The 19,081-nt window shown below is 52.4% G+C and overlaps 9 protein-coding genes across 9 annotated transcripts in view; 6 read left to right on the top strand and 3 right to left on the bottom strand.

The window, feature by feature from the left end:
* The window catches only part of SEPMUDRAFT_108181 (uncharacterized protein), a gene marked incomplete at both ends in the record, with an annotated part of 1,621 nt that extends 1,123 nt beyond the window's left edge, over window positions 1-498 (top strand). Inside the window, one exon of the mRNA XM_016900724.1 lies at window positions 62-498. Within this exon, the coding sequence (XP_016760825.1) occupies window positions 62-498 (437 nt within the window). The remainder of the gene's footprint in view (window positions 1-61) is intronic.
* Window positions 499-1,397: 899 nt separating this feature from the next.
* On the bottom strand, window positions 1,398-4,763 carry SEPMUDRAFT_149297 (Rpn3_C-domain-containing protein). Its single transcript, XM_016905471.1, has 3 exons — window positions 4,599-4,763; window positions 4,232-4,527; window positions 1,398-4,177 (listed from the first exon to the last, which is right to left on the bottom strand). Exons 1-3 carry the CDS (start codon window positions 4,684-4,686, stop codon window positions 3,059-3,061), a joined length of 1,503 nt encoding a protein of 500 aa, XP_016760823.1. The 5' UTR covers window positions 4,687-4,763; the 3' UTR covers window positions 1,398-3,058.
* On the top strand, window positions 1,755-2,675 carry SEPMUDRAFT_45291 (uncharacterized protein; the record flags this gene model as incomplete). Its single annotated transcript, XM_016908962.1, has 3 exons — window positions 1,755-1,995; window positions 2,101-2,297; window positions 2,403-2,675. 3 exons carry the CDS (start codon window positions 1,755-1,757, stop codon window positions 2,673-2,675), a joined length of 711 nt encoding a protein of 236 aa, XP_016760824.1.
* A 192-nt stretch (window positions 4,764-4,955) lies between the features above and the next one.
* SEPMUDRAFT_149296 (neuronal calcium sensor 1) lies at window positions 4,956-8,480 on the bottom strand. Its single transcript, XM_016905470.1, has 4 exons — window positions 8,274-8,480; window positions 7,562-7,647; window positions 7,087-7,499; window positions 4,956-7,030 (listed from the first exon to the last, which is right to left on the bottom strand). Exons 1-4 carry the CDS (start codon window positions 8,282-8,284, stop codon window positions 6,968-6,970), a joined length of 573 nt encoding a protein of 190 aa, XP_016760822.1. The 5' UTR covers window positions 8,285-8,480; the 3' UTR covers window positions 4,956-6,967.
* On the top strand, window positions 4,956-8,480 carry SEPMUDRAFT_125823 (uncharacterized protein). Its single transcript, XM_016902015.1, has 4 exons — window positions 4,956-7,030; window positions 7,087-7,499; window positions 7,562-7,647; window positions 8,274-8,480. Exon 1 carries the CDS (start codon window positions 5,078-5,080, stop codon window positions 5,744-5,746), a length of 669 nt encoding a protein of 222 aa, XP_016760821.1. The 5' UTR covers window positions 4,956-5,077; the 3' UTR covers window positions 5,747-7,030; window positions 7,087-7,499; window positions 7,562-7,647; window positions 8,274-8,480.
* A 400-nt stretch (window positions 8,481-8,880) lies between these two features.
* On the top strand, window positions 8,881-12,724 carry SEPMUDRAFT_163779 (oligomeric complex COG6; the record flags this gene model as incomplete). The annotated part of the gene is made up of 2 exons (XM_016908079.1): window positions 8,881-8,963; window positions 9,378-12,724. The coding sequence occupies 2 exons, from the start codon at window positions 8,881-8,883 to the stop codon at window positions 11,362-11,364; spliced, it is 2,070 nt and encodes a 689-aa protein (XP_016760820.1). The 3' UTR covers window positions 11,365-12,724.
* Window positions 12,725-12,844: 120 nt separating this feature from the next.
* SEPMUDRAFT_108175 (uncharacterized protein) lies at window positions 12,845-13,605 on the top strand (the record flags this gene model as incomplete). Its single annotated transcript, XM_016900723.1, has 3 exons — window positions 12,845-12,885; window positions 12,944-13,373; window positions 13,456-13,605. The coding sequence occupies 3 exons, from the start codon at window positions 12,845-12,847 to the stop codon at window positions 13,603-13,605; spliced, it is 621 nt and encodes a 206-aa protein (XP_016760819.1).
* Window positions 13,606-15,220: 1,615 nt separating this feature from the next.
* On the top strand, window positions 15,221-15,919 carry SEPMUDRAFT_66005 (uncharacterized protein; the record flags this gene model as incomplete). The annotated part of the gene is made up of 1 exon (XM_016909737.1): window positions 15,221-15,919. The coding sequence occupies one exon, from the start codon at window positions 15,221-15,223 to the stop codon at window positions 15,917-15,919; it is 699 nt and encodes a 232-aa protein (XP_016760818.1).
* Window positions 15,920-16,339: 420 nt separating this feature from the next.
* On the bottom strand, window positions 16,340-18,921 carry SEPMUDRAFT_149295 (plastidic glucose transporter 4). The gene is made up of 3 exons (XM_016905469.1): window positions 17,451-18,921; window positions 17,268-17,390; window positions 16,340-17,213 (listed from the first exon to the last, which is right to left on the bottom strand). The coding sequence occupies exons 1-3, from the start codon at window positions 18,642-18,644 to the stop codon at window positions 16,560-16,562; spliced, it is 1,971 nt and encodes a 656-aa protein (XP_016760817.1). The 5' UTR covers window positions 18,645-18,921; the 3' UTR covers window positions 16,340-16,559.
* Between the last annotated feature and the right edge of the window lie 160 nt (window positions 18,922-19,081).

Raw genomic sequence — 19,081 nt, 5'->3', positions numbered from 1 at the left:
TCCAGTAAGAGAGACGCAGAGGTAGCCGAGCCAGCTATTATCTGGGCCTCCAGTAAGAGAGACGCAGAGGCAGCCGAGCCGGCCTATGTCTGGAGCTCTAGTAAGAGAGACGCAGAGGTAGCCGAGCCAGCTATTATCTGGGCCTCCAGCAAGAGAGACGCAGAGGCAGCCGAGCCGGCCTATGTCTGGAGCTCCAGCAAGAGAGACGCAGCCGAGCCGGCCTATGTCTGGAGCTCCAGCAAGAGAGACGCAGAGGCAGCCGAGCCGGCCTATGTCTGGAGCTCCAGCAAGAGAGACGCAGCCGAGCCGGCCTATGTCTGGAGCTCCAGCAAGAGAGACGCAGAGGCAGCCGAGCCGGCCTATGTCTGGAGCTCTAGCAAGAGAGACGCAGCCGAGCCGGCCTATGTCTGGAGCTCTAGCAAGAGAGACGCAGAGGCAGCCGAGCCGGCCTATGTCTGGAGCTCTAGCAAGAGGGATCTTGAAGCTAGCTCGGTCTAAACTTTCTATTAAGAAGAGAGACAGAGGTTGACGAGTGGATGATCGGACTCGACTGTACTTGAAGACTTAGGGAAGGCCGGCGAGTGGTGTTCCGGGACTGGAGTTAACGCTGGAAATTATGGGAGTACTGGAGTGGGTTTGCGGACGTTTTGATCTTTTGTTATTGCTTATACAGCTCATCTTGACCGTCTTTCGTTCATATCTTGAAAATCCATGCTTTCGTTCGAGAGGTTCACTGCGCGGATTCGTGAATGCACTTTTCAGGACACTTGAGTAGCTTGCGACCGGCAGACTTGTTTCCACCTTGATGAGGGTTGGATACTACGCGGCAAAGCTCTTGTCATCCTCAGAGCGAGATTGGTGGCTGGAGTCTCTCCCCTCGGACTCTCGTTACAGGTCCGCGCAATCGAAAGCCGTCGCTACCGTTCTTGCTAGTATGTCACTCTCTGGCCCATAGTACCTACCTACCTAGTTGGCAGACTGCGTTTGGAGGCATGCTCTTCGCGAGCAGGAAGGCCAAGACCTGGTCCTGGAGGCGGTGATATAGGTATTCACACAAGATCTCTGCGCTGTGTCGATAGCCAGTCAAATCGCAGACCTGGAGTCAGGGTGTCGGGGGAGAGGGGTGATGAGAGAGGACTGTGTGATGTCGATGGATTTCTTTCCAAGCTTGGCGCCGAGGCGGACACTCGCGGAGGTACATGTACCTGGTAGTTTCGCTGATGAACAATGGAACTATGCAGTGTGAAGAGAGTAATCAAGCACCTGCCAAGGAAAAGTAGAAGCTTGTCTCGTCTTCATGCGACCCTCCCTCCGTACTTCGACCGAACGTGCTCCTTGCGTAAGGTACCTATGTAGCTAAGGTCAGGTACAGTAGGATTGGGTGGCGCTTCTTCCTTGTCGAGCTCACACTGCCACTCCAGCTGCCGTCAGTGCCGTCGTGTGGCTCCGTCACGGCGGTGGCGGTGGTGGTGGCGGTGTACAGCGCTGGTAGGAGATCAGCAGCATGCATCCCACTCGGATGTGACGGGTGCTTGCGAGGGGTGGAAAGACCTCATCCCCATGGCCCATGCAGGCACTTGCAACCCCGTCCTATTGACTTGACCACATTCGACACGTGTGGGGGCTTCTCGTATAAGACCCCCCTCTTGCTCACATCTCCCTTTCCACTCACACTTCTCACACCTCACAGCTCCCGCCTCTCCAATACCACTCACATCGACCCATTCTAGAGCAGCAGCAACACCGCCCCTCATATGGCCTCGAACGAGTACTATGGCGGCGGCGGCGGAGGAGGGGGAGGAGGCTATGAAGGGGGCTACGACTCCCGTCCACCACCACCTCGAGACCTCCCCTACCCATGGCGAGCCGAATGGGAGCCTCAACAAAACCGCTATATTTTCGTCAACCCCCAGAACGGGGAGCGAACTTTCGAATATCCCCGTATTGGCGGCCAAGGGCAAGCACATGGAGCATCCTATGATGGCGGCTATGGAGGTGGCCAATACGGCGGTCCCTCGGGTCCAGGAGGCTACGAGCACCCCGGTCCTCAATACCAACAGCATCAAGGCGGTAGCGACTACCCCATGGGCCCTCAAGGAGGAAGCTCTTCCACCCAGGAACAGGTTCATGAAGAGAAGAAGAAGTCTGGCGGCCATGGATGGATGGGCGCTGCCTTGGGTGCAGCAGCCGGCTTAGCTGGTGGAGCTTTCTTGATGCATGAAGGCCACGAAATGAAAGAGAAAATCGAAGGAACTGAGGAGAGATTTGAAGAAGACAAATACCGCGCTGAGGACAGAGTCGAAGAAGACAAATACCGTGCTGAGGAGAAATTCGACAACTTCGGCAGAGATGTTGAGGATGCCCCAGAAGATGCAGCCAGATGGGCAGGACGCAAAGTCGAGGATGTCGAGGATGCACCAGAGGATGTTGCCAGATGGGCAGGCCGCAAGGTCCAAGATGTTGAGGATATTCCTCAAGATATTGAAGGAGGATTCGATAGATTTGGAGAGAGGGTGGAGAATCGTTGGGATAATGCTGTCGACGCGGTAGAAGATGCACCTGAAGATGCCGCGCGATGGGCCGGAGACAAGGTCGGCGAAGTGGAAGAGTTTGGGGACAGGATGGATAATGCTTACGATCAAGGACAAGATGAAAGTAGGAATGACGATTGGTAGAGCCATCCTGCGAGCATAAGGCTGTCAGTGGGCTTGTTCTAGCTGCTTTCTGACGCATCTGGTATATGCGCGCGTCCTACGACGGAGCTTAGGAAGATCATAGCATGGCATCAAAAGCAACTTTCACAATCGATTCCGACCAGTCCTGGAATGGGCGGTTGTCGTATCGGATCGCGGGCTTCACGTGGGACACCTCGCCATTCGCAGCGAACGGTAAATCCTGAGCATTGACAAAGGCGTTCAACTCGAGCAGAGCAACTAAAAATCTAATGATGGCGAGTGATGCCGAGTAAGCACACCTCGCTAGCAGCTCTATCGGCATTATTGGTACACAGGGCCTGTGAATAGCTCTGCCTCCTCGTGATAGGAAAGAGAGACTCTTACTAAAAGTTCTCGTCGCCATCATCGTCAATCTCGCCCTCTGTAATCTCCTTGGCCAGCTCTCGCTCGCGGTCACGTGCCTTGGCAGCCTCAGCAATCTCCTGGCGATGCTTGTTCATCGGATACCTCATGGCCATGACACATTCGTCTCGCATACCCAGCAAAGCACTTATCCGATCATGGAAAGCCTCACTTGGCTCCGTTGTGCTGTATGCATCCTTTTGAGGCACAGTGACCATGTGCCCGTTCTGGTGGTCCAGGCTAGCCTCTATAACTCCGTCTCTGATAGCTTTTGCTGTGATGTACTCTGCCGACTCTTCACTGTCCACTCCCAGTCGCGTGCAAATGTCGCGGAGAGAGATACGGGAATACGATAGCGACAACATGCGCACACCAGTCTTGATGACGTTCTGTCGTAGGCGAAGGATGAGGGTGTAGGTGCCGTCCTTACGAAACTGAGCTTCATTAATGCTGACGCACTTGAGGAAAGCCTGGAGGTCTCCAACTCGGACTGCTTGGACCAGCTTGAGGTACGGGTAGAGGGCAGACTCGAGAGGGGGTTGGCGGAATACAGAACGCTCGGGGATATCTCCCATCAACAGCTCGACGACAATGAGTAGCTTCATGGATTGCTGGTAAAAACCCACAGCGGGTCCGGCCGTGGGTGACTTTCGTGTTGCTGATTCAAGGTTCTCGTGCGCTTGCGTGTAGGCGAGCTGGATGGCTCGAATGCGGCCAATGTAGTAGAGGTAGCGGCATACCTGGTTGTTGGATGCAGAAGCTGGGAATTGTGTCTGCGCCACCAGAAGATCTGCTTGCGTGATGTCGGCGGTGCTGATGTAGTTCCGCAGAAGGAGCACCGTCACAGCGGCCTGAGTGTCGTAGTCTTTGCGGATGACGGCAGACCGAAGTGCAAGCAACAAAGTAGGCCGCAGTTCAATGACCTTGGCCTGCTTGGACGGTGGCTTGGGGTCGAGCTCCTCCGTGAACAGCGAGTAGTAGTGATATGCCTTTGCGCCAATCTGATCGAGGGTGCGGCGATTCCATTCCCGAATCTTGTCCACGAAGTTATCGCTGAAGTCTGCGCCCTTTTCAAACTCGCCGTTGTCGTACAGGTACACCTACTGTCGTCAGTGTCCCTTGTTCGTCGAGCATCAGAGCCCATCACGACTCACCTGCACCAAGACACCAAGATATGCCCACACTTCCTGATGCACATGCTGCTCAGGCGCGTCCTTGTCCTTGCTTGTCGACCCGTTCAGCGCCACCTGCGCCTTCTTTGGCAGCAGGTCCTCTAATATCTGTCGCGGTCTCGATGCTTTGGGGTATGCAGTCCGAATGCCCAAGACGATGGCTTCGGCGAAGTTGGGTGATTTCCGCAGCGTCGATATGCTGCGGAGAGCGCGTAGTGTGAATCGCGAATCAAACGTCTCGACGGCCTGATTAATGAATTTCAGGTTGTTCTGAATGACTGTGAATGGGACAGGTCAGCATGTCTACCTTATCCAGTTGCGATGTTTGAGGCAGCTGATGGCAACGCACTTCGCTCGGCCGTCAACTCTGGCGCCGGCTCCACGTTCTCCTCCTTCTTGCCGCCATTGACGGCATCGATATCCATCTTGTCGGCCATCTGGATGATGTGAAGTGGCTTCGCTGCCTATGTGATGAAGACGGCGGAGATGTGCGAGTGGCAGCAGTAGCGGCGGCGAAAGGTAGACTAAGGTAGGCAGGCAGGTTAGGTAAGGTCAGGTAGGTGGATGATGTGACCTACGCTCGCTGGAAGCAGCTCGCTCGGCACCACCCGCAGGCAACTGTTTCAGACGCGTCTCCTACGTGCGATATCTCTTCACATTGATAATAGATTATATCACCACACTAAGCAGAACCGAAGAGCCCTCGCGGACGCGCACAAGGCGTCTGGAAAATATATCAAGGCGATGGGGTCTCTCTTCAACTCCCACCTGGAGCAAATCTCGCTATGCGCCACTTCCATAGCAGAACTCCCATTTCCAGGACCCAAAATGTTCACCAATGCTCTGCTCTCCCAGCACGACATCACCTCGCTCATTCGCGATACCGAGCAGCATGAGCGCGCGCTGTTCCATTTGGCACCTCCTCCTCTCCCAGGCACATCTAGCAATGGCGACAATCCTGGAACGCAATCCAATGTCTCTGCAACGTCAACAGTCAAGACGCCCAAACGGAGAGCTACAGTGTATGGACAACGGCAACCCAAGAGCCGAGCAGTCGCCGCTGTGCTAGGTGGCGACCTTTACAATCGAACCCGTCAAGAATCAACTTCTGCTCGCATCAAAGGCGAACTGGACGTGGAAGTTCTACTCGAGGGTGCCGAACGACTATTGGCAGTCTATAATATCCCGGGAACTACTGATCGGATCGCACTGCTACGAAGTCGACATCGGCAATTGACTGCCAACATTAAACATTACGAGGCAAAAGTCGACCAGCAGATCGAGGACCTTGCACGCATGAATGGGACGCCAGTCTCCGATGACGAGGACCTGCTCCCCTATGAAGAGGACGCCGACGACGCTACCGCTAGTGCACGAATCTCGAAAGAGGACCTGGCGAGGGAGGAAGCGGAAATCAAGGAGCTCGAAAGAAAGAAGCACGCTCTGACCGAACGAGTAAACGGAATGGAGAAGGATCTTGGCGGCTTGCTGCGTTGAAGAATGGCATCCTTTCCGCGGCGCCCCTGATCATTCTGGATCTGCCATCTCTCTGGAGCCCAAAAAAGACAAAAGGAAAAAGAAAAACGAAAAAAAGAAAAACGTGGAATGTGCAAGACCTTGACATATCACTCTGCAGCATCGAATCGCGAGGGAAAATCAAGTTTATGCCTGTTATGGGCTCGGCGGGCTCTTCTTCATGATGCGTTACCTTAAGGTACATATGGAGAAGAAGCCCTTCCTCGCTCGAATACTGTCATCACTAGCACCACCAACCATCCAAATCCTCCCGTGCCCATTTGGCGTCAATCCCGAAATACATCAGAGTGCACTCACTCTGCACCACCTCCCGAAATTGAGCTGCTACCTCCACCAGTCTCATGCGACGCGTAGGACTACTGACCGCAAGCACGACTGGACTTGGGTGAAGCAGCCTAGGTACATGTACCTACAGGTACATGGACCTAGGAGGGAAGCCCGGACTGTCCGCTGCCGGTCACGTACGTGTTCATTCATTAGAAAAAGGGAAATTTCCATGTGAATACCTACCTGAGCATATGCTTGCATGACGCGGGCTGCGTCGGCCGCATGAGGATATCTGCGGTCCCTTAGGTATCGAGATGAAGTTTGGGGGAGTGCTACGTGGGCACATATGTACATGTGCCTGACCGGGTTTTCGTAACGTGCAGTTTGTCGATTTGAGCAGATACGCACAGCGTACGTACGTACATGAACCTTGGTGCGATGCCATCTCCGACAGGATCCATCTGTGCTCGTCGTGGAAAAGAGGGAAGACATGCGGATCAGGGCAAGTGCGTGAGAATTGATCGATTGAAGAGATGATGATTTGCGCTGCTGTCACGAATTGCAGTTGGCTGAGAAGCGCCGACGGTGATCACCGATGGAATTGCGTTTTGCTACCTGGGTAGACAGGGCGTGGAGGACAGAGGCGAGAGAACTCATCAGATTCGCAGTATCCATCCTGCTTCTTCGACCAAGCGCAAACTCTCCCTCATCGGGCCCTGCTGCACCAGACCTTCACTCTGCCACGACTCTTTTTTGCACGTATTGCTACTGTCATTCGGCTTATGCATAGTCGCTCTTCTGACCCTACCTGCAGACATGGATCCTGCGACCCTCTTCTATCATCAAGACCGTGCTCTACTGCTGATCCGTTGCCGTTCTAGTTCATAGCTCATAAATCCGGGAGTCTTCCGCACCTCATACCAAGCCATCATACAATGACAATGCCGACACGATCGTTTCGTCTCGTTTTGAGCCCTCCTGCGACGATTCTGTTAGTGAAGGCGCCCCCCCATCTCGGCAGATGTCGAGCATACCTTGAATTCAGCCATATCGAGACTGCCGTTCTCGTCCTTGTCCATCATTCTGAAGATCTTCTTCACTCTCTTTTCGGGCGTATCCTCGTCTTCGGGTAGCTTCACCATACTGCCGACCATTTTGTATATCGCCTCTACGATCGCGAGCATCTCTTCGTAGCTGATCTTTCCGTCTCCGTCAATGTCGTATAACTGGAACGCCCAGTCCAACTTGTCCTCCATCTTCCCTCGGCTCGTAACAGAAAGCGCGCAAATGAACTCCTTAAAGTCAATACTTCCCGACTTGTCGGCATCGAAAACATTAAAGACATAATCTGCGAAAGATGAAGGATCCCCGAACGGAAAGAACTGCTTATAGATCTTTTGGAATTCGGACTTGGTAAGCATGCCAGAAGGACAGTCCTTGAGGAAGCCTGTTGGTTCCTGGTCAGTGCGATTTGGCGACGGGTGGGATGGTGTGGTTGTTGCTGCTCACCCTTGTACCATTGTTGTAGTTCTTTCTTGTCGAAATGTGTGGCCTTTTGCAGATCTACGAGCTCCTGCTGAGAGAGCTTACTCTGACTGTTTTTGCGATTCACGGTCAGCTTGTCCGTGAACATCTCCAAATACGACACGCCGGTGCTCTTGCACATCTCCTTCTCGAGATCGTGAACCCCAATCTTCAGAGCGCATTCCTGCTTGGCCTTGAATTCGGGATAGGTGTGCGAGAGGAGGCGCGGGATATGGTATGGGCGCGGCCGGGCGTGATGGCTTGTTGCGATGCTTGTCCTCCGTCCCTCTGGTTGCTGTTCCTGCTGACTGTCTTCCGGTGACGGTACGTCTGGTATCACCGCAAACACAGGCTCTTCGGATGTGGGCGTGTCGGCCATGGCGCAGGTACGCTGTAGTCGAGCTGGTGGATCTGGTGTCCGGTGATGGCTACACTGGCCTGAGCTGGACTGAACAGAAGAGCGAGTACGATGGCGGTCTGAAATTTCGTGCTCGGCTCCAGTGCGCGCAGAGGACCAGATAGCCAGCTACCTACCTGAGGTATCATTCCTGCCAGCACACGCCACCGAGAGCGTCGAACCAGGATGAGTCCGGCTCAGCTCGATCCAGTTCCAAGGACAGGACGGCAGATTGCGCGCATACCACGTCATATGCGCAAAGCGATGGGGGCGCACAGGAGGAATCACGCAGTCACTCACCTTTTGCCCATGCTGGGCGGCCGCTGTGGATGTGGTGGAGACGGGCCCCGGTAGACACTGTGGTCAAGGGACTACGGAGAGGTAGGAATGACGGATGATGAGTTTGATCAACTCTCGAGAGTCGCGCGTGGGGCGGGGTGGGCTGGCCGGCGTGGCGTGGCGTAGCGTGGAGGGAGGCGGGCGGGCAGGCGATGGGGACACCTAGACAGTGTTCGAGGGTGGAAGGGAAAGTCGGTGGATTGGTAGGTATCGGTATGCGTGTAAGGTATGTAGGTAAGGTATGCAGGTGTGCAGGTATGCAGGTGTGTAGGTGTGTAGGTGTGTAGGAGGTAGTAGGTAGGTCAGGACCGTCAGGTATGTAGATTGGAGAAGGGTCTGTATCGAAGAGTGCTGTAGTCCGGTAGCGTGACATGCACTGGCTGGTTGCTGGGAAGTGGGAACATCAGGTATACATGTAGCCTGATGTAGGAGGCATGTGCGGACATGGATGATTTGGTTCGAGAGTCGAGACCAGGCGGGACGAGCAAAGCTTCATTATCGGCATGTACCTGGTCAGAGGGACAGAGATAATGAGACTTGCGAGTACAGGCTATAGCCTATAGGAGCTATGGACAGTCAATACCTACAAGCGATCTTCGTACCTCGCATCATCATCTTCGGAGCTAAGGGCACTAGGGACACTAGGTCAGAGTAGGTATACCGTGTATTGTCTACCTATAGGCAGAGAAGAGAGGAGTGAAGAGGAGGGCACAGGGCACTAGGAGGTAGGAGGTAGGGCCAGAGGGAGTAGGGCCAGAGGATGTGAGGGACCGCCGGACCGACACTCGGACACTCGTTGCTCGGACACTCGGACAACACCAAGGCGGCGCCCATCACACCGCACACGTGACCCACGCCCTCTTATCGATACGAGACCGTCGATACCACCCGGGAGGGAATAGAGAATATCGGCTTCATCAGTACATGTAACATGTCCATGTCCAGTAATCCCTACTTTGACCGCGTAATTTCGCCCATGAACGAGAGTGGCGCCTCGTCGCTGCTCTCGCCGGCGCTTCTCCCACCAACACCACCACCACCAACGACAGCGACTCTGGGCGGCAGCAAGGCCAATGCCCTGCAGAACCGGATCACGAGTGTGCTATCCGCCTCGTACGCCGACCTCGAGATCCGCGACGCCTTGGCTGTGCTGGACGAGCGACATCTGCAAGTCACCGCAGACGCGCGCCGCAATCTGCGCCTAGACGTGCAGGACGAGCTCATCCGGTGCAATGGCGACATTGTACATGACTTTGGTAAAGTCGCCGACCAGCTCAACAAGATCGGCAATGCCATCTCGAATCTCCAGGCGAGCTGTGTGGAAATGCGCAAGTATGTCGATGCTTCGAGCCGCGAGACCGGTCCGATGTTGGATGAAGCAAAGTCCATGTTGGCAGAGAAACGACGAGTGGAGACGAGGCAGCAGCTCCTCGATGCCTTGAAGGCGCATTTTGTGGTCTCGGACGAGGACCTGGCTACTCTGACATCGACTGCAGAGCCCGTAAATGATGACTTCTTCCGAATCATGACCAGAGTCAAAAAGATCCACGAGGACTCTCAGCTGCTGCTGGGCTCGGAAAATCAGCGTCTCGGCCTCGAGATCCTGGAGCAGAGTTCCCGACAGCTCAATGCAGCCTTTCAGAAGCTGTACAGATGGATTCAGCGCGAGTTCAAGGCGTTGGATCTGGAAAACCCGCAGATCAGTGGCGCCATCCGACGAGCTTTACGCGTGCTGGCGGAAAGGCCAACTCTGTTTCAGAACTGCTTGGACTTCTTTGCAGAAGCGAGGGAGAATATCCTTTCCAACAACTTCTATTCCGCTCTGACCGGTGCACCTGTAGATGCTGATCATCCTGTGCTGGGCAAGGCGATTGAGCTGTCAGCTCACGATCCTCTGCGCTATGTGAGTGACATGCTGGCATGGGCACATTCGGCGACCGTGTCAGAGCGGGAAGCTTTGGAGGTCTTATTCATCTCAGAGGGCGATGAGATTGCCAAGAGCATTCAAGCTGGCATCGAGAGCGAACCATGGTCACGGTCTGATGATGAAGGCACCGTCCAACCATTCAACGGCCGCAAAGCACTGAATGATCTGGTCGACAGAGATCTCGCTGGTGTCTTCAGACAGCTTCGGCAGCGCTCCGAGCAGGTCGTGCAAAGCCACGAGGATGCAACGCTCGCCTACAAAATCTCGAATCTAGTCACCTTTTACGCGAGTATATTCACGAATCTGCTCGGTGAGGGCTCGGCATTGTTGGAGATTCTACAGCCCTTGTCAGAGAGTGCACTGCGGGCTTTCAGGTCCACAATGCGGGATCACGTCGCCAATTTGCGAACCGACTTTTCCATTTCCACAGACGACTTGGCCCCTCCAGACTTCTTGCTCGACGCGCTGGAGACATTAAAGGTTCTCATGAAGAGCTATGATACTTCTGCTGTGAATATTGACCGTACTCAACGCATTGAAGGCTTCACGCCCATTCTTCAGGAAGCTCTCGACCCGTTCTTGGCAGGATGCGAAAACATCACGACCCGGCTCAGGAAGCCTAACAGTCACATCTTTGCACTGAACTGTTTGCTGTCCACGAGAGAAGTTCTGGTCGCATACTCCTTCGCTGACCGGTCGGAGGAACTGCAGCCTAAGATAGAAGGCCACGAGCGAGATCTGACAGACGCTATGCACAACTGGTTTCTGAAAGAGTCTGGTCTGGAATATCTTGTAGAAAACGTCTCAACTACGGAAGATTTGTCCTCTTCATACAAAGATCCCGGCCAGATCATCAGGATCGCACAGCAGCTGGACAGCTTTCTACCAACCGCGACGGAGGACGCTCGAGCGTTCCTTTCGAAGCTTGAGCATCAGAATTTGGCCAGGAGGATTATTGAAGAAGCTGCTGAGCAGTTTTGTGAAGATTTCCTTGAGATCGAGACGCTGATTGTACAAGCTGATGAGCTCAAGATGAAGCAGGCCAACGGGGACATGGACGCAGAGGTCTGGTTGAGAGAAGTCTTTCCGAGAACGGAGGATGAGATTCGTGTGCTCTTAAGCTAGAGGTACTGTGACTGCTTTGCGTCGAGGCGATGGACTCTGTGGAGGAACATGAAGACTGTCGCCCCTCGTATGGCTTGACTCCAGCATCGAGGTTTCACGTCCCAGGGCTCGAGCTCACTGAAGAAACGATGGCAGATGCTCCCGGGACCATTATTCGTCGCTCGTGCTTCTACGTTCAGTCAGTGCCACGTCGTTGATCGTGCTGCTTCCAACGCAGCATTTCAACAATCTGGGATGTCAACGTACCTACGTGGTTAAACTCTCTCGCGCGTGTGCTGCGCTGCCCTAGCACCTGCGTTGTCTATACGGCGGGTTGGCGGGCCAGACTCGCATAGGCAATCTATAATAGCAACACGTCAGCAAGCATGTCCAGAAGATGCCGTGAAGATCATTGCCTGCTATTCCGGTCGAGCCTAATCATCAGATCCTCTGATGCCTGCTTACCTGAGGAATGCCAACCAGGAACCTTGAGAGTGGCTCGCTGACCAAGATTTTTATCTCCCTGGATGTGGTCAAGGTGACATGTCCTGTTTTCCTCTCTTCCGGGCTTTCGGACAGAGGACCCAAGGTAGGAAATCCGATGAAAAATGGCGTTTCTCTGCTGCGCTGTACTGGATCCGGGGCAATATAACCAGGTGGTGGGTTTAAGAATACACAGTAGTGACAGTACTACTATTCGTACCATGAGTGATTTGGTGTTGTCCTCCGACCTCCGGGAAGTGTGGCTAGCTGATTGCGCTCGGGTGCCGTTCCCAGAATAGCGCTTTTACGTCTATCGAAACGTGTAAGCCAGGGCATGGTTTCATCCGCGCAAAGCCATTGACAAGCATGCTCCTCCCCGTCACCCAGACAGCCATGGAACCTTCAAGCTGACCTCATCTCTTCGAGTCTGGAATTGCCTTTCTGATTAATGGATACGACAACCAGCTTGGCATGGCATGGCATGGCAATGTTTGCTCCTGCAAACAGTGGACACATGGCTGACACGTGCCGAAAAGATGCACTACGTACAGCAGATATGTGTACGGGGCGGTAGTGGTGAAGAAGCGATCTGGATAGCACACTACGACTCCATTGGTGCATGTTCAACATACGCTCGACTCGTCTCAAGTCTTCCATCATAACAAACCACGTCCCATGCGAGTAGAACATTCGCAACCTTTTTCAATCCCAGCACGATTGCCTGTCGAACCCAAGCCAAATATATGTTAGACTTTTTTCAACATCGACAGTTGCCCGCATCCGGTTAAATGGGATAGACGATTCTTTTGCCTGTCGAGGGCGGGCTTGTGGCCCTGTCAGTTGCCATGGAGGGGTTCAAGAGGCAGTATCATGAATAGGTACCTCATATAAAGAGATTCTTCACATCCTCTTCCACCCTTTTCGAAAAACTCATCCATCTGCATTCACCTTCTCCGCAGAACATTTCCCAATTAAGAAAGTCTCTTACTTGGACATCACCTCGACATAATCCGCCATCATGCAGTTCATCACTTTCGCCACTGCCCTCTTCGCGAGCGCGTAAGTCTCTCTCTCTCCCTTTCTCTCCGCGAACCCACCTCTAACCTCACAAATGCAGTGCCCTCGCCACCCCCGTCGACCCACCAGGAGGACCAAACTACAACGCCAACAGCAACGTCGTCCCCCCACCAGGAGGACCAAAGTACAACCCCAACAGCAACGTCGTCCCCCCACCAGGAGGACCCAGCTACAAACCCAAGACCGACCTCGTCCCCCCACCAGGACCACCAAAATACAAACCTGCCAGCGACCTCGTGCCTCCACCAGGAGGACCCGTCATTCCCGACAACACCCATTTCTACCCGCCCCCAGATTTCGTTCCCTACCCTTACCCGGGCGTCACGCCTGGACACGGAGGAGATGCTAACGGCCCGTATTTTGGATCGTGCAGTTGTGCGGTTTTTGGTCAACAGTCGGATCTGGTTGGTGAAGGTGCTTGTAAGACTTTGGCTCAGGATTGGCCGAATTTGTGGTGGAATGGACAGGGTGTATGTTTTTTCTTTTTCCCCCTTTTGCCCGCTGAGAAGTGTGTGATGATTGAATTAAAGCTGACATTCTTTCTTTTTACAGTGTGTCGATTCCCTCCAAGCCGGAATCGAAAAGAATGGATTCGGAGAAGCTTGCAAAGCTTTTGCTAAACCATTGTTGGACTGGCCATTTTCCCTTCTTGGCTTTCCTGATCTCGATTCATGTGTGCAAGCGGTTTGCACACCTTATTAAATAAAATCTACCAATCCATCTCTCTGAATGACGATGATGAGGGGTATGGATATGTGGTGCTGCTGGATATAAAGGCTTGAACCGCCCGGAAGGGGGGGGGGGGATTGGGTTTTATGTATATACCGCATTGATGGAGGGTGAGATGGGGAGAATGCGTTCTGCGGGTTTTCTTTTTCTTTTCTTTTTCTTTTTTCTTTGCCCTTCCTTCGCATCGTGGGAATGGAGGAGATGAGTCGAAAAAAAAAATATAATGAATCTCGACTCGGAAAAACAGGCAATAGGTTTTTTGTGCACAGAATCTGTTCCAAAAAAGATATCTATGTATGCCCTGCCTGCCCTCTCTGCCTCTCTGCCTCTCTCTTTTTCTCTTTTATTGTTGCACTATCACGGGCGATCGTGGTCCCGTAGTGCAAAATCCCCATCCCTTACCAATTCCATATTTTCTTTTTTTTTCTCTCTTTTCTTTTTCCCTCGTGTCTCTACGGACACCCTAGTGCTTATACCTACCCACCTACCTACCTACAGCACCTACAAGGTAGGGATCCCGGCACCTATCCCCAACAAAACTAGACCCGACAGAAAGGATAAACTACTGTAGTAACCCTTTCATCAAAAGCGACCCAAACATTCCGTTCGTTTCGTTTTGTACCTTATCCCCTGAGTGCGTTTTGTCCCGTAGTCATCAGGATTTTGGGCGGATACCTAGTAGGTAAAGTACCTGACCTTGTCTGTTTCGATCCGGGGGAGGGGGTCCTTTTTCGGGTGGTGTTTATTTGATGATGATGACATTCTCTATTCCCCCTGAGGCATCCGCCATCTTTCTTGTTAGTTGTTACTAGTATACCTCGGGGATAGTGGATAGATGGGATAAGGATGGAAGTATACCTACCTAACCGTTTGGTGAATTGCTTTTTCAAGTAGAATTTTTGAAATACAACATTTTCGAAGGGAAGAAAAATCAAGGGAGGATAGGTTTTTTTCAGGTTCTAGAAGCAAATGCTTCTTTTGGCGATGCCAATGCTGAAACGATGGTAATTAGATCTTCTCGTATTATATGCAATGTCTTCGTATTTTCTTTTTTCATTTTTTTTTTTCATACAGGAGTTCTCGTCGATTGTAGAGGCCTGCGTTTGTAGTCGGTGTACCGGTATTGTAATAGCAAGTTGATAGAAACTTACTATATATATCATACAGGCGATTGATAAAGTATAAAGATGTACAATTCTGTTAATTAAGTATTCATTAGAGTATACTATCTAGACTATAGGGCGATCGATATTAGGTACTCTAACCTCGCTGGTTCTACCTTTATAGGTAGGTAGCTATACTGTCTACTGATCTCTGCTGACCTATCTCTTGCTATACTTTCGTCCAGAGTAAGCTACAGCTACTTATCACTTGGCAGAATACGATTCAGGACAGCCGACCCCTGCCGAACGATGATGTATATGCCTACCTCCCCAGCCTCCCCTGCGTGACAGACTATATATCCCTACAACAGTATGATAGGTACCTGTTATGTACGATACCTGGTATATTGAAGCTTCCTTTTTCGACCATTGTCAATTCTAGCCGAAAGAGATCCTTCCCCAATACTTTCGAAACCATCATCAGCATGACCAGAAAATTAAATCTCCTACTCCTAGTCGCCACCACCATCCCCTCCCCCTCGCACGCACAAACTTACCAAATCGAGCCCTCTCAACTCGTCAACATTCGCTGTAGCACCAACAACAACAACAATAAACTTCCCACACCGACATATGGCGACAAACACATCATCTTCACCATCTGCGTCGAACGAGAAATTCAAGCTCCCATCACACAAGTCTACAACACCCTTCTCGATTTTCGCCTCTACTCGGATTGGAATTCTTTCGTTATAGATGTCCAACCCTCCTCCTCCTCTAGTGGAAATGTGGAGGGGGAGATACCTCGGGGTCCCGCACCGCTGGGAACTAAAGTGAAATTTATTACGCGAGGTCTGATTGGGTCGTTGAATACTACTTCGGAGGAAATTGTTACTGTTGATCAGAAGGATATTTTTTCTTCTTCTTCTTCTGCGGAAGGGACCTCTTCGGAGGGGACGGCTTCGCGGCATGCGATTAATGCGTGGAGATATGATGGGGTGGGACAACGGGCTGAACATCCGAATGTTTTGACGGATTTGGGAGAGAGAGGGACGAGGTATGTGAGTTTTGAGTCGTATTATGGGCTTTTGGCGCCTGTGACGGAGGTGTTGAAGGGGAAATTGAAGAGTGCGTTTGAGGCGCAGGCGGATGATTTGAAGAGGTTTGTTGAGGGGGGGAGGTGATGATATAAGAGAGAGAGAGGGAGAGAGAGAGAGAGAGATTATAACAGCAAGGCACACAATTCACAGTCTTCCATTAGGTATGGAAGTATCAAATCATTGTCGACAAAGTCAGTGGCGTTCAAACTAGATACAGATATTATCAACCACAGTGATTCTACAGAAAGGCGAATAGTTTTATTCTAGCAACTTCTCCAACATATATCAAATAGCACGCTGAAAGACCGTAGAGAAAGCCTGGACTACGCGAGTCCTAACTCAATATATACTGGAAGCGAGTATCATTGACACATCACTGTTGTATATATCTATCTCAGATTATGCCTAGACGTGTTCTGTTGCTAGGACGGGATTGACTATATGCCGCCGGAGGAATCCCGATTGAAATGATTGAAACCCAAGATGTCACTGGGCAAACATCTTCTTGGACAGAGCTCCGTTTTTTTGATGCGATATGACGATTTAGAGGGGACCAAGAGTCTGCTGGACAAAACGGCCTCGTTGCGCGTCAGGCGACTTCTTCGTTTCATCGTGCGCGTTTCGTCGCGTTGAAGAAAACAGGTATAGCCATATCTAAATCTCAAAGCCTCAATAGAACGGTTTAATAGCCACGCTCTGCCGCCCAAACACGTCCGTTCGTTCCCTAGTTCTTCAAACTCTTAGTGACGCTACTCCGCCTCACCATACTCGCACGCCGCTCACTCTCCGCCTCGGGGTCTGCAAACTGATACAACGGCTCAAAAGGCTCGACATCGCGTCGCAAAATATGCTTATTCATATACCAGGGCAGCTTTTGCGTGTAGTACTTGGAATGTTCCCTGTTCCCCACATTAAAGACATTGTCGAGTTCTTCAAGCGTGAGGTTCTTCGTCTCAGGCAATAGGAAGTAGGAAAAGACCCAGCCGAAAACATTCCAGGCCGCATACCAGCAGAATGCTCCCGTCGGCGTAAAAGCGTCTCGGAGGGCGGGCCAGGTCAGGGAGATTATGAAGTTGAAGCCCCAGGTGGTTGCTGTCGCGAAGCTCATGCCCACGTCACGGATGTACAGGGGAAATGCTTCGGCGCTGTATGTGAAGGGTACGGGACCCATGCCGGGACTGTAGAATACCATGAATAGATAGATCGAGGCCGCGATACTGCCTAGCTTGCCAGGACCGGTGATGAGCCCGTCCGCGCCGGCGGCGGGATCGGTGCTGGGTGTGTCGGGAATGAGAAAGGAAAAGCCACACCAGAAGAGGCAGATGGCCATGAGTGGGAATGTCGTCAATAACAGGTTGCGGCGCCCGAAAGTGTCAATCTGCCGAGATGTTAGTCATGTGATGTATAAAAGAGCGAGACTGATGGCACCTACTGTATAGATGGCAGGAATTGCGAACAACCAGTTCACGATACCCGTGCCCAGTGAAACAAGTAGTGCCTGCGGTTCGGTAAACCCGCCATCCATAAATATTTGAGTAGAGTAGTATGCAATGACCTGTATAGGTGTTAGTCAAGGGAGGGAGCACCGTGTTTCTCTCATCACTGGTTGACTTACATTGACACCACAGAATTGCTGCATGAACATGACGAAAAACGAGCTCTGAGCTGCGCGACGATTGCGTCGGACAAAGAAGAACTCTTTCCACAGATTCTTGCCCTCGCGCTCAGCAGCCTCGACTTTGAGCAGCATGTATGCATAGTACATATCTCTCGCTGCTTGAATCTCGTGCGATCGTAGACGCTTGAGAGCGTCATATGCCTTGTCGAACTTTCCCTTCTCCATGTACCAGCGAGGACTTTCGGGGCACAAGTACACCTGAATCATGACCAGCAGCGGTGGGATCGAGGTCGAAGCCAGCATCCATCGCCATTGAGTGTCCACGCCGAGGAAGTCGGTGCCTTGGAACGCTACGGATGCCACGAAACCGAGCATGATACCAAAGGCAGTCCACATTTGCCACATCATGGTGAGCGCACCTCGAATGTTCTTGGGCGCGGACTCAGCCGCGTAGACGGGCGTGGTACTGGACTTGGCACCGACAGCAAAACCTAGGGCAAATCGGGCAATGAGCAGGTTGTACCAGGTGTCGGCAGCGGCCATCCAAATGCCGGCCACGAAAGAGATGAAACAGGATATGAAGATCGTTCCTCGTCGACCGAAGAACTTGTTGAGAGGTACGTTGGTCCAACAGCCGATGAGCGTGGAGCAGAGGTATGGAGCGCCGTTCAGTAGTCCACGCCGCCATACTTCATCCTCGCCAATGTTGAAAGTCCGAAAGTAGAATTGCTGAGCACCGTTCACAGCCGTCTGGTCCATTCCTTGTACAATAGCAGAGCCGGCACAGAGTACCACGAGGAAATACAGCATGAAGGGCTGTCGCCATCTGTGATTCACTTCATCTTGTAGCCAGCCCTTCTCCTCTGCAGACAATGCAGATATCTGCAGGAAGCCAGTCTCGGGCGAGCGTTGATTAACACGTGCGAGAAGCGCTCCTTTGCGGAATGCGTCTCGGGATTTCTCCAGTCCTTTACTGTCGACGAAGGCATCTACATCTTGAATGACCTCCTCCTCGGTCATGCCAGTGAGAGGGTTGCGGAGTTTTGCAGCAGCAGTGACACCTTCTGGGCCAGTATTCGCCTTCTCTGAGGGATCATGATTGCCAGAGGACGATGAGGCATGTGATATCGAGTGTCTCTTCACAGGTTCGATGTGGCTGGCAGCCTCCTCGTCTTTCCGTATGTCTGCCATGGCCCTCTGCTAGTATGAGTGAATGCGCAATCAACACGGTTGCAATGGAATCAATATCTACAGCAGATTCCAGAAACGACAAGGACGAAAAGGACGAATACTTATTTCCCAACGCGCTCCACGCCCGCGCATGCTACCTCCTACACCGCAAGGACAGCGCTGGTTTCGCGCGCCACCGCCACGAAGAACAGCTTCCCTCGCGTGCCCAGAGCCCGTTGGCAGACGTGTGCCATTGCAATAGAAGAATTGACAAGAGGTCTTGGGAGTGGTCCATGGCTCAGGTGGCGCGGAGTAATGCTTGGGGTTGCCGCTCGGTAGGAAATATGGGGTCGATCGAGTGAAGAATGACGCGATGTCCAAGACTCCCAACTTGGCAGTGAAGCAACATCCCCTTTCCCTCTCCTCCTCCTCTTCCTCCTCCTCTGCCTCTTCCTCTG

Source organism: Sphaerulina musiva, assembly GCF_000320565.1.
Source record: "Sphaerulina musiva SO2202 unplaced genomic scaffold SEPMUscaffold_5, whole genome shotgun sequence".
Taxonomy (NCBI): Eukaryota; Fungi; Ascomycota; class Dothideomycetes; order Mycosphaerellales; family Mycosphaerellaceae; genus Sphaerulina; species Sphaerulina musiva.
Note: the sequence above shows the minus strand (reverse complement) of the source record. Positions and strands in the feature narration are given on the sequence as shown.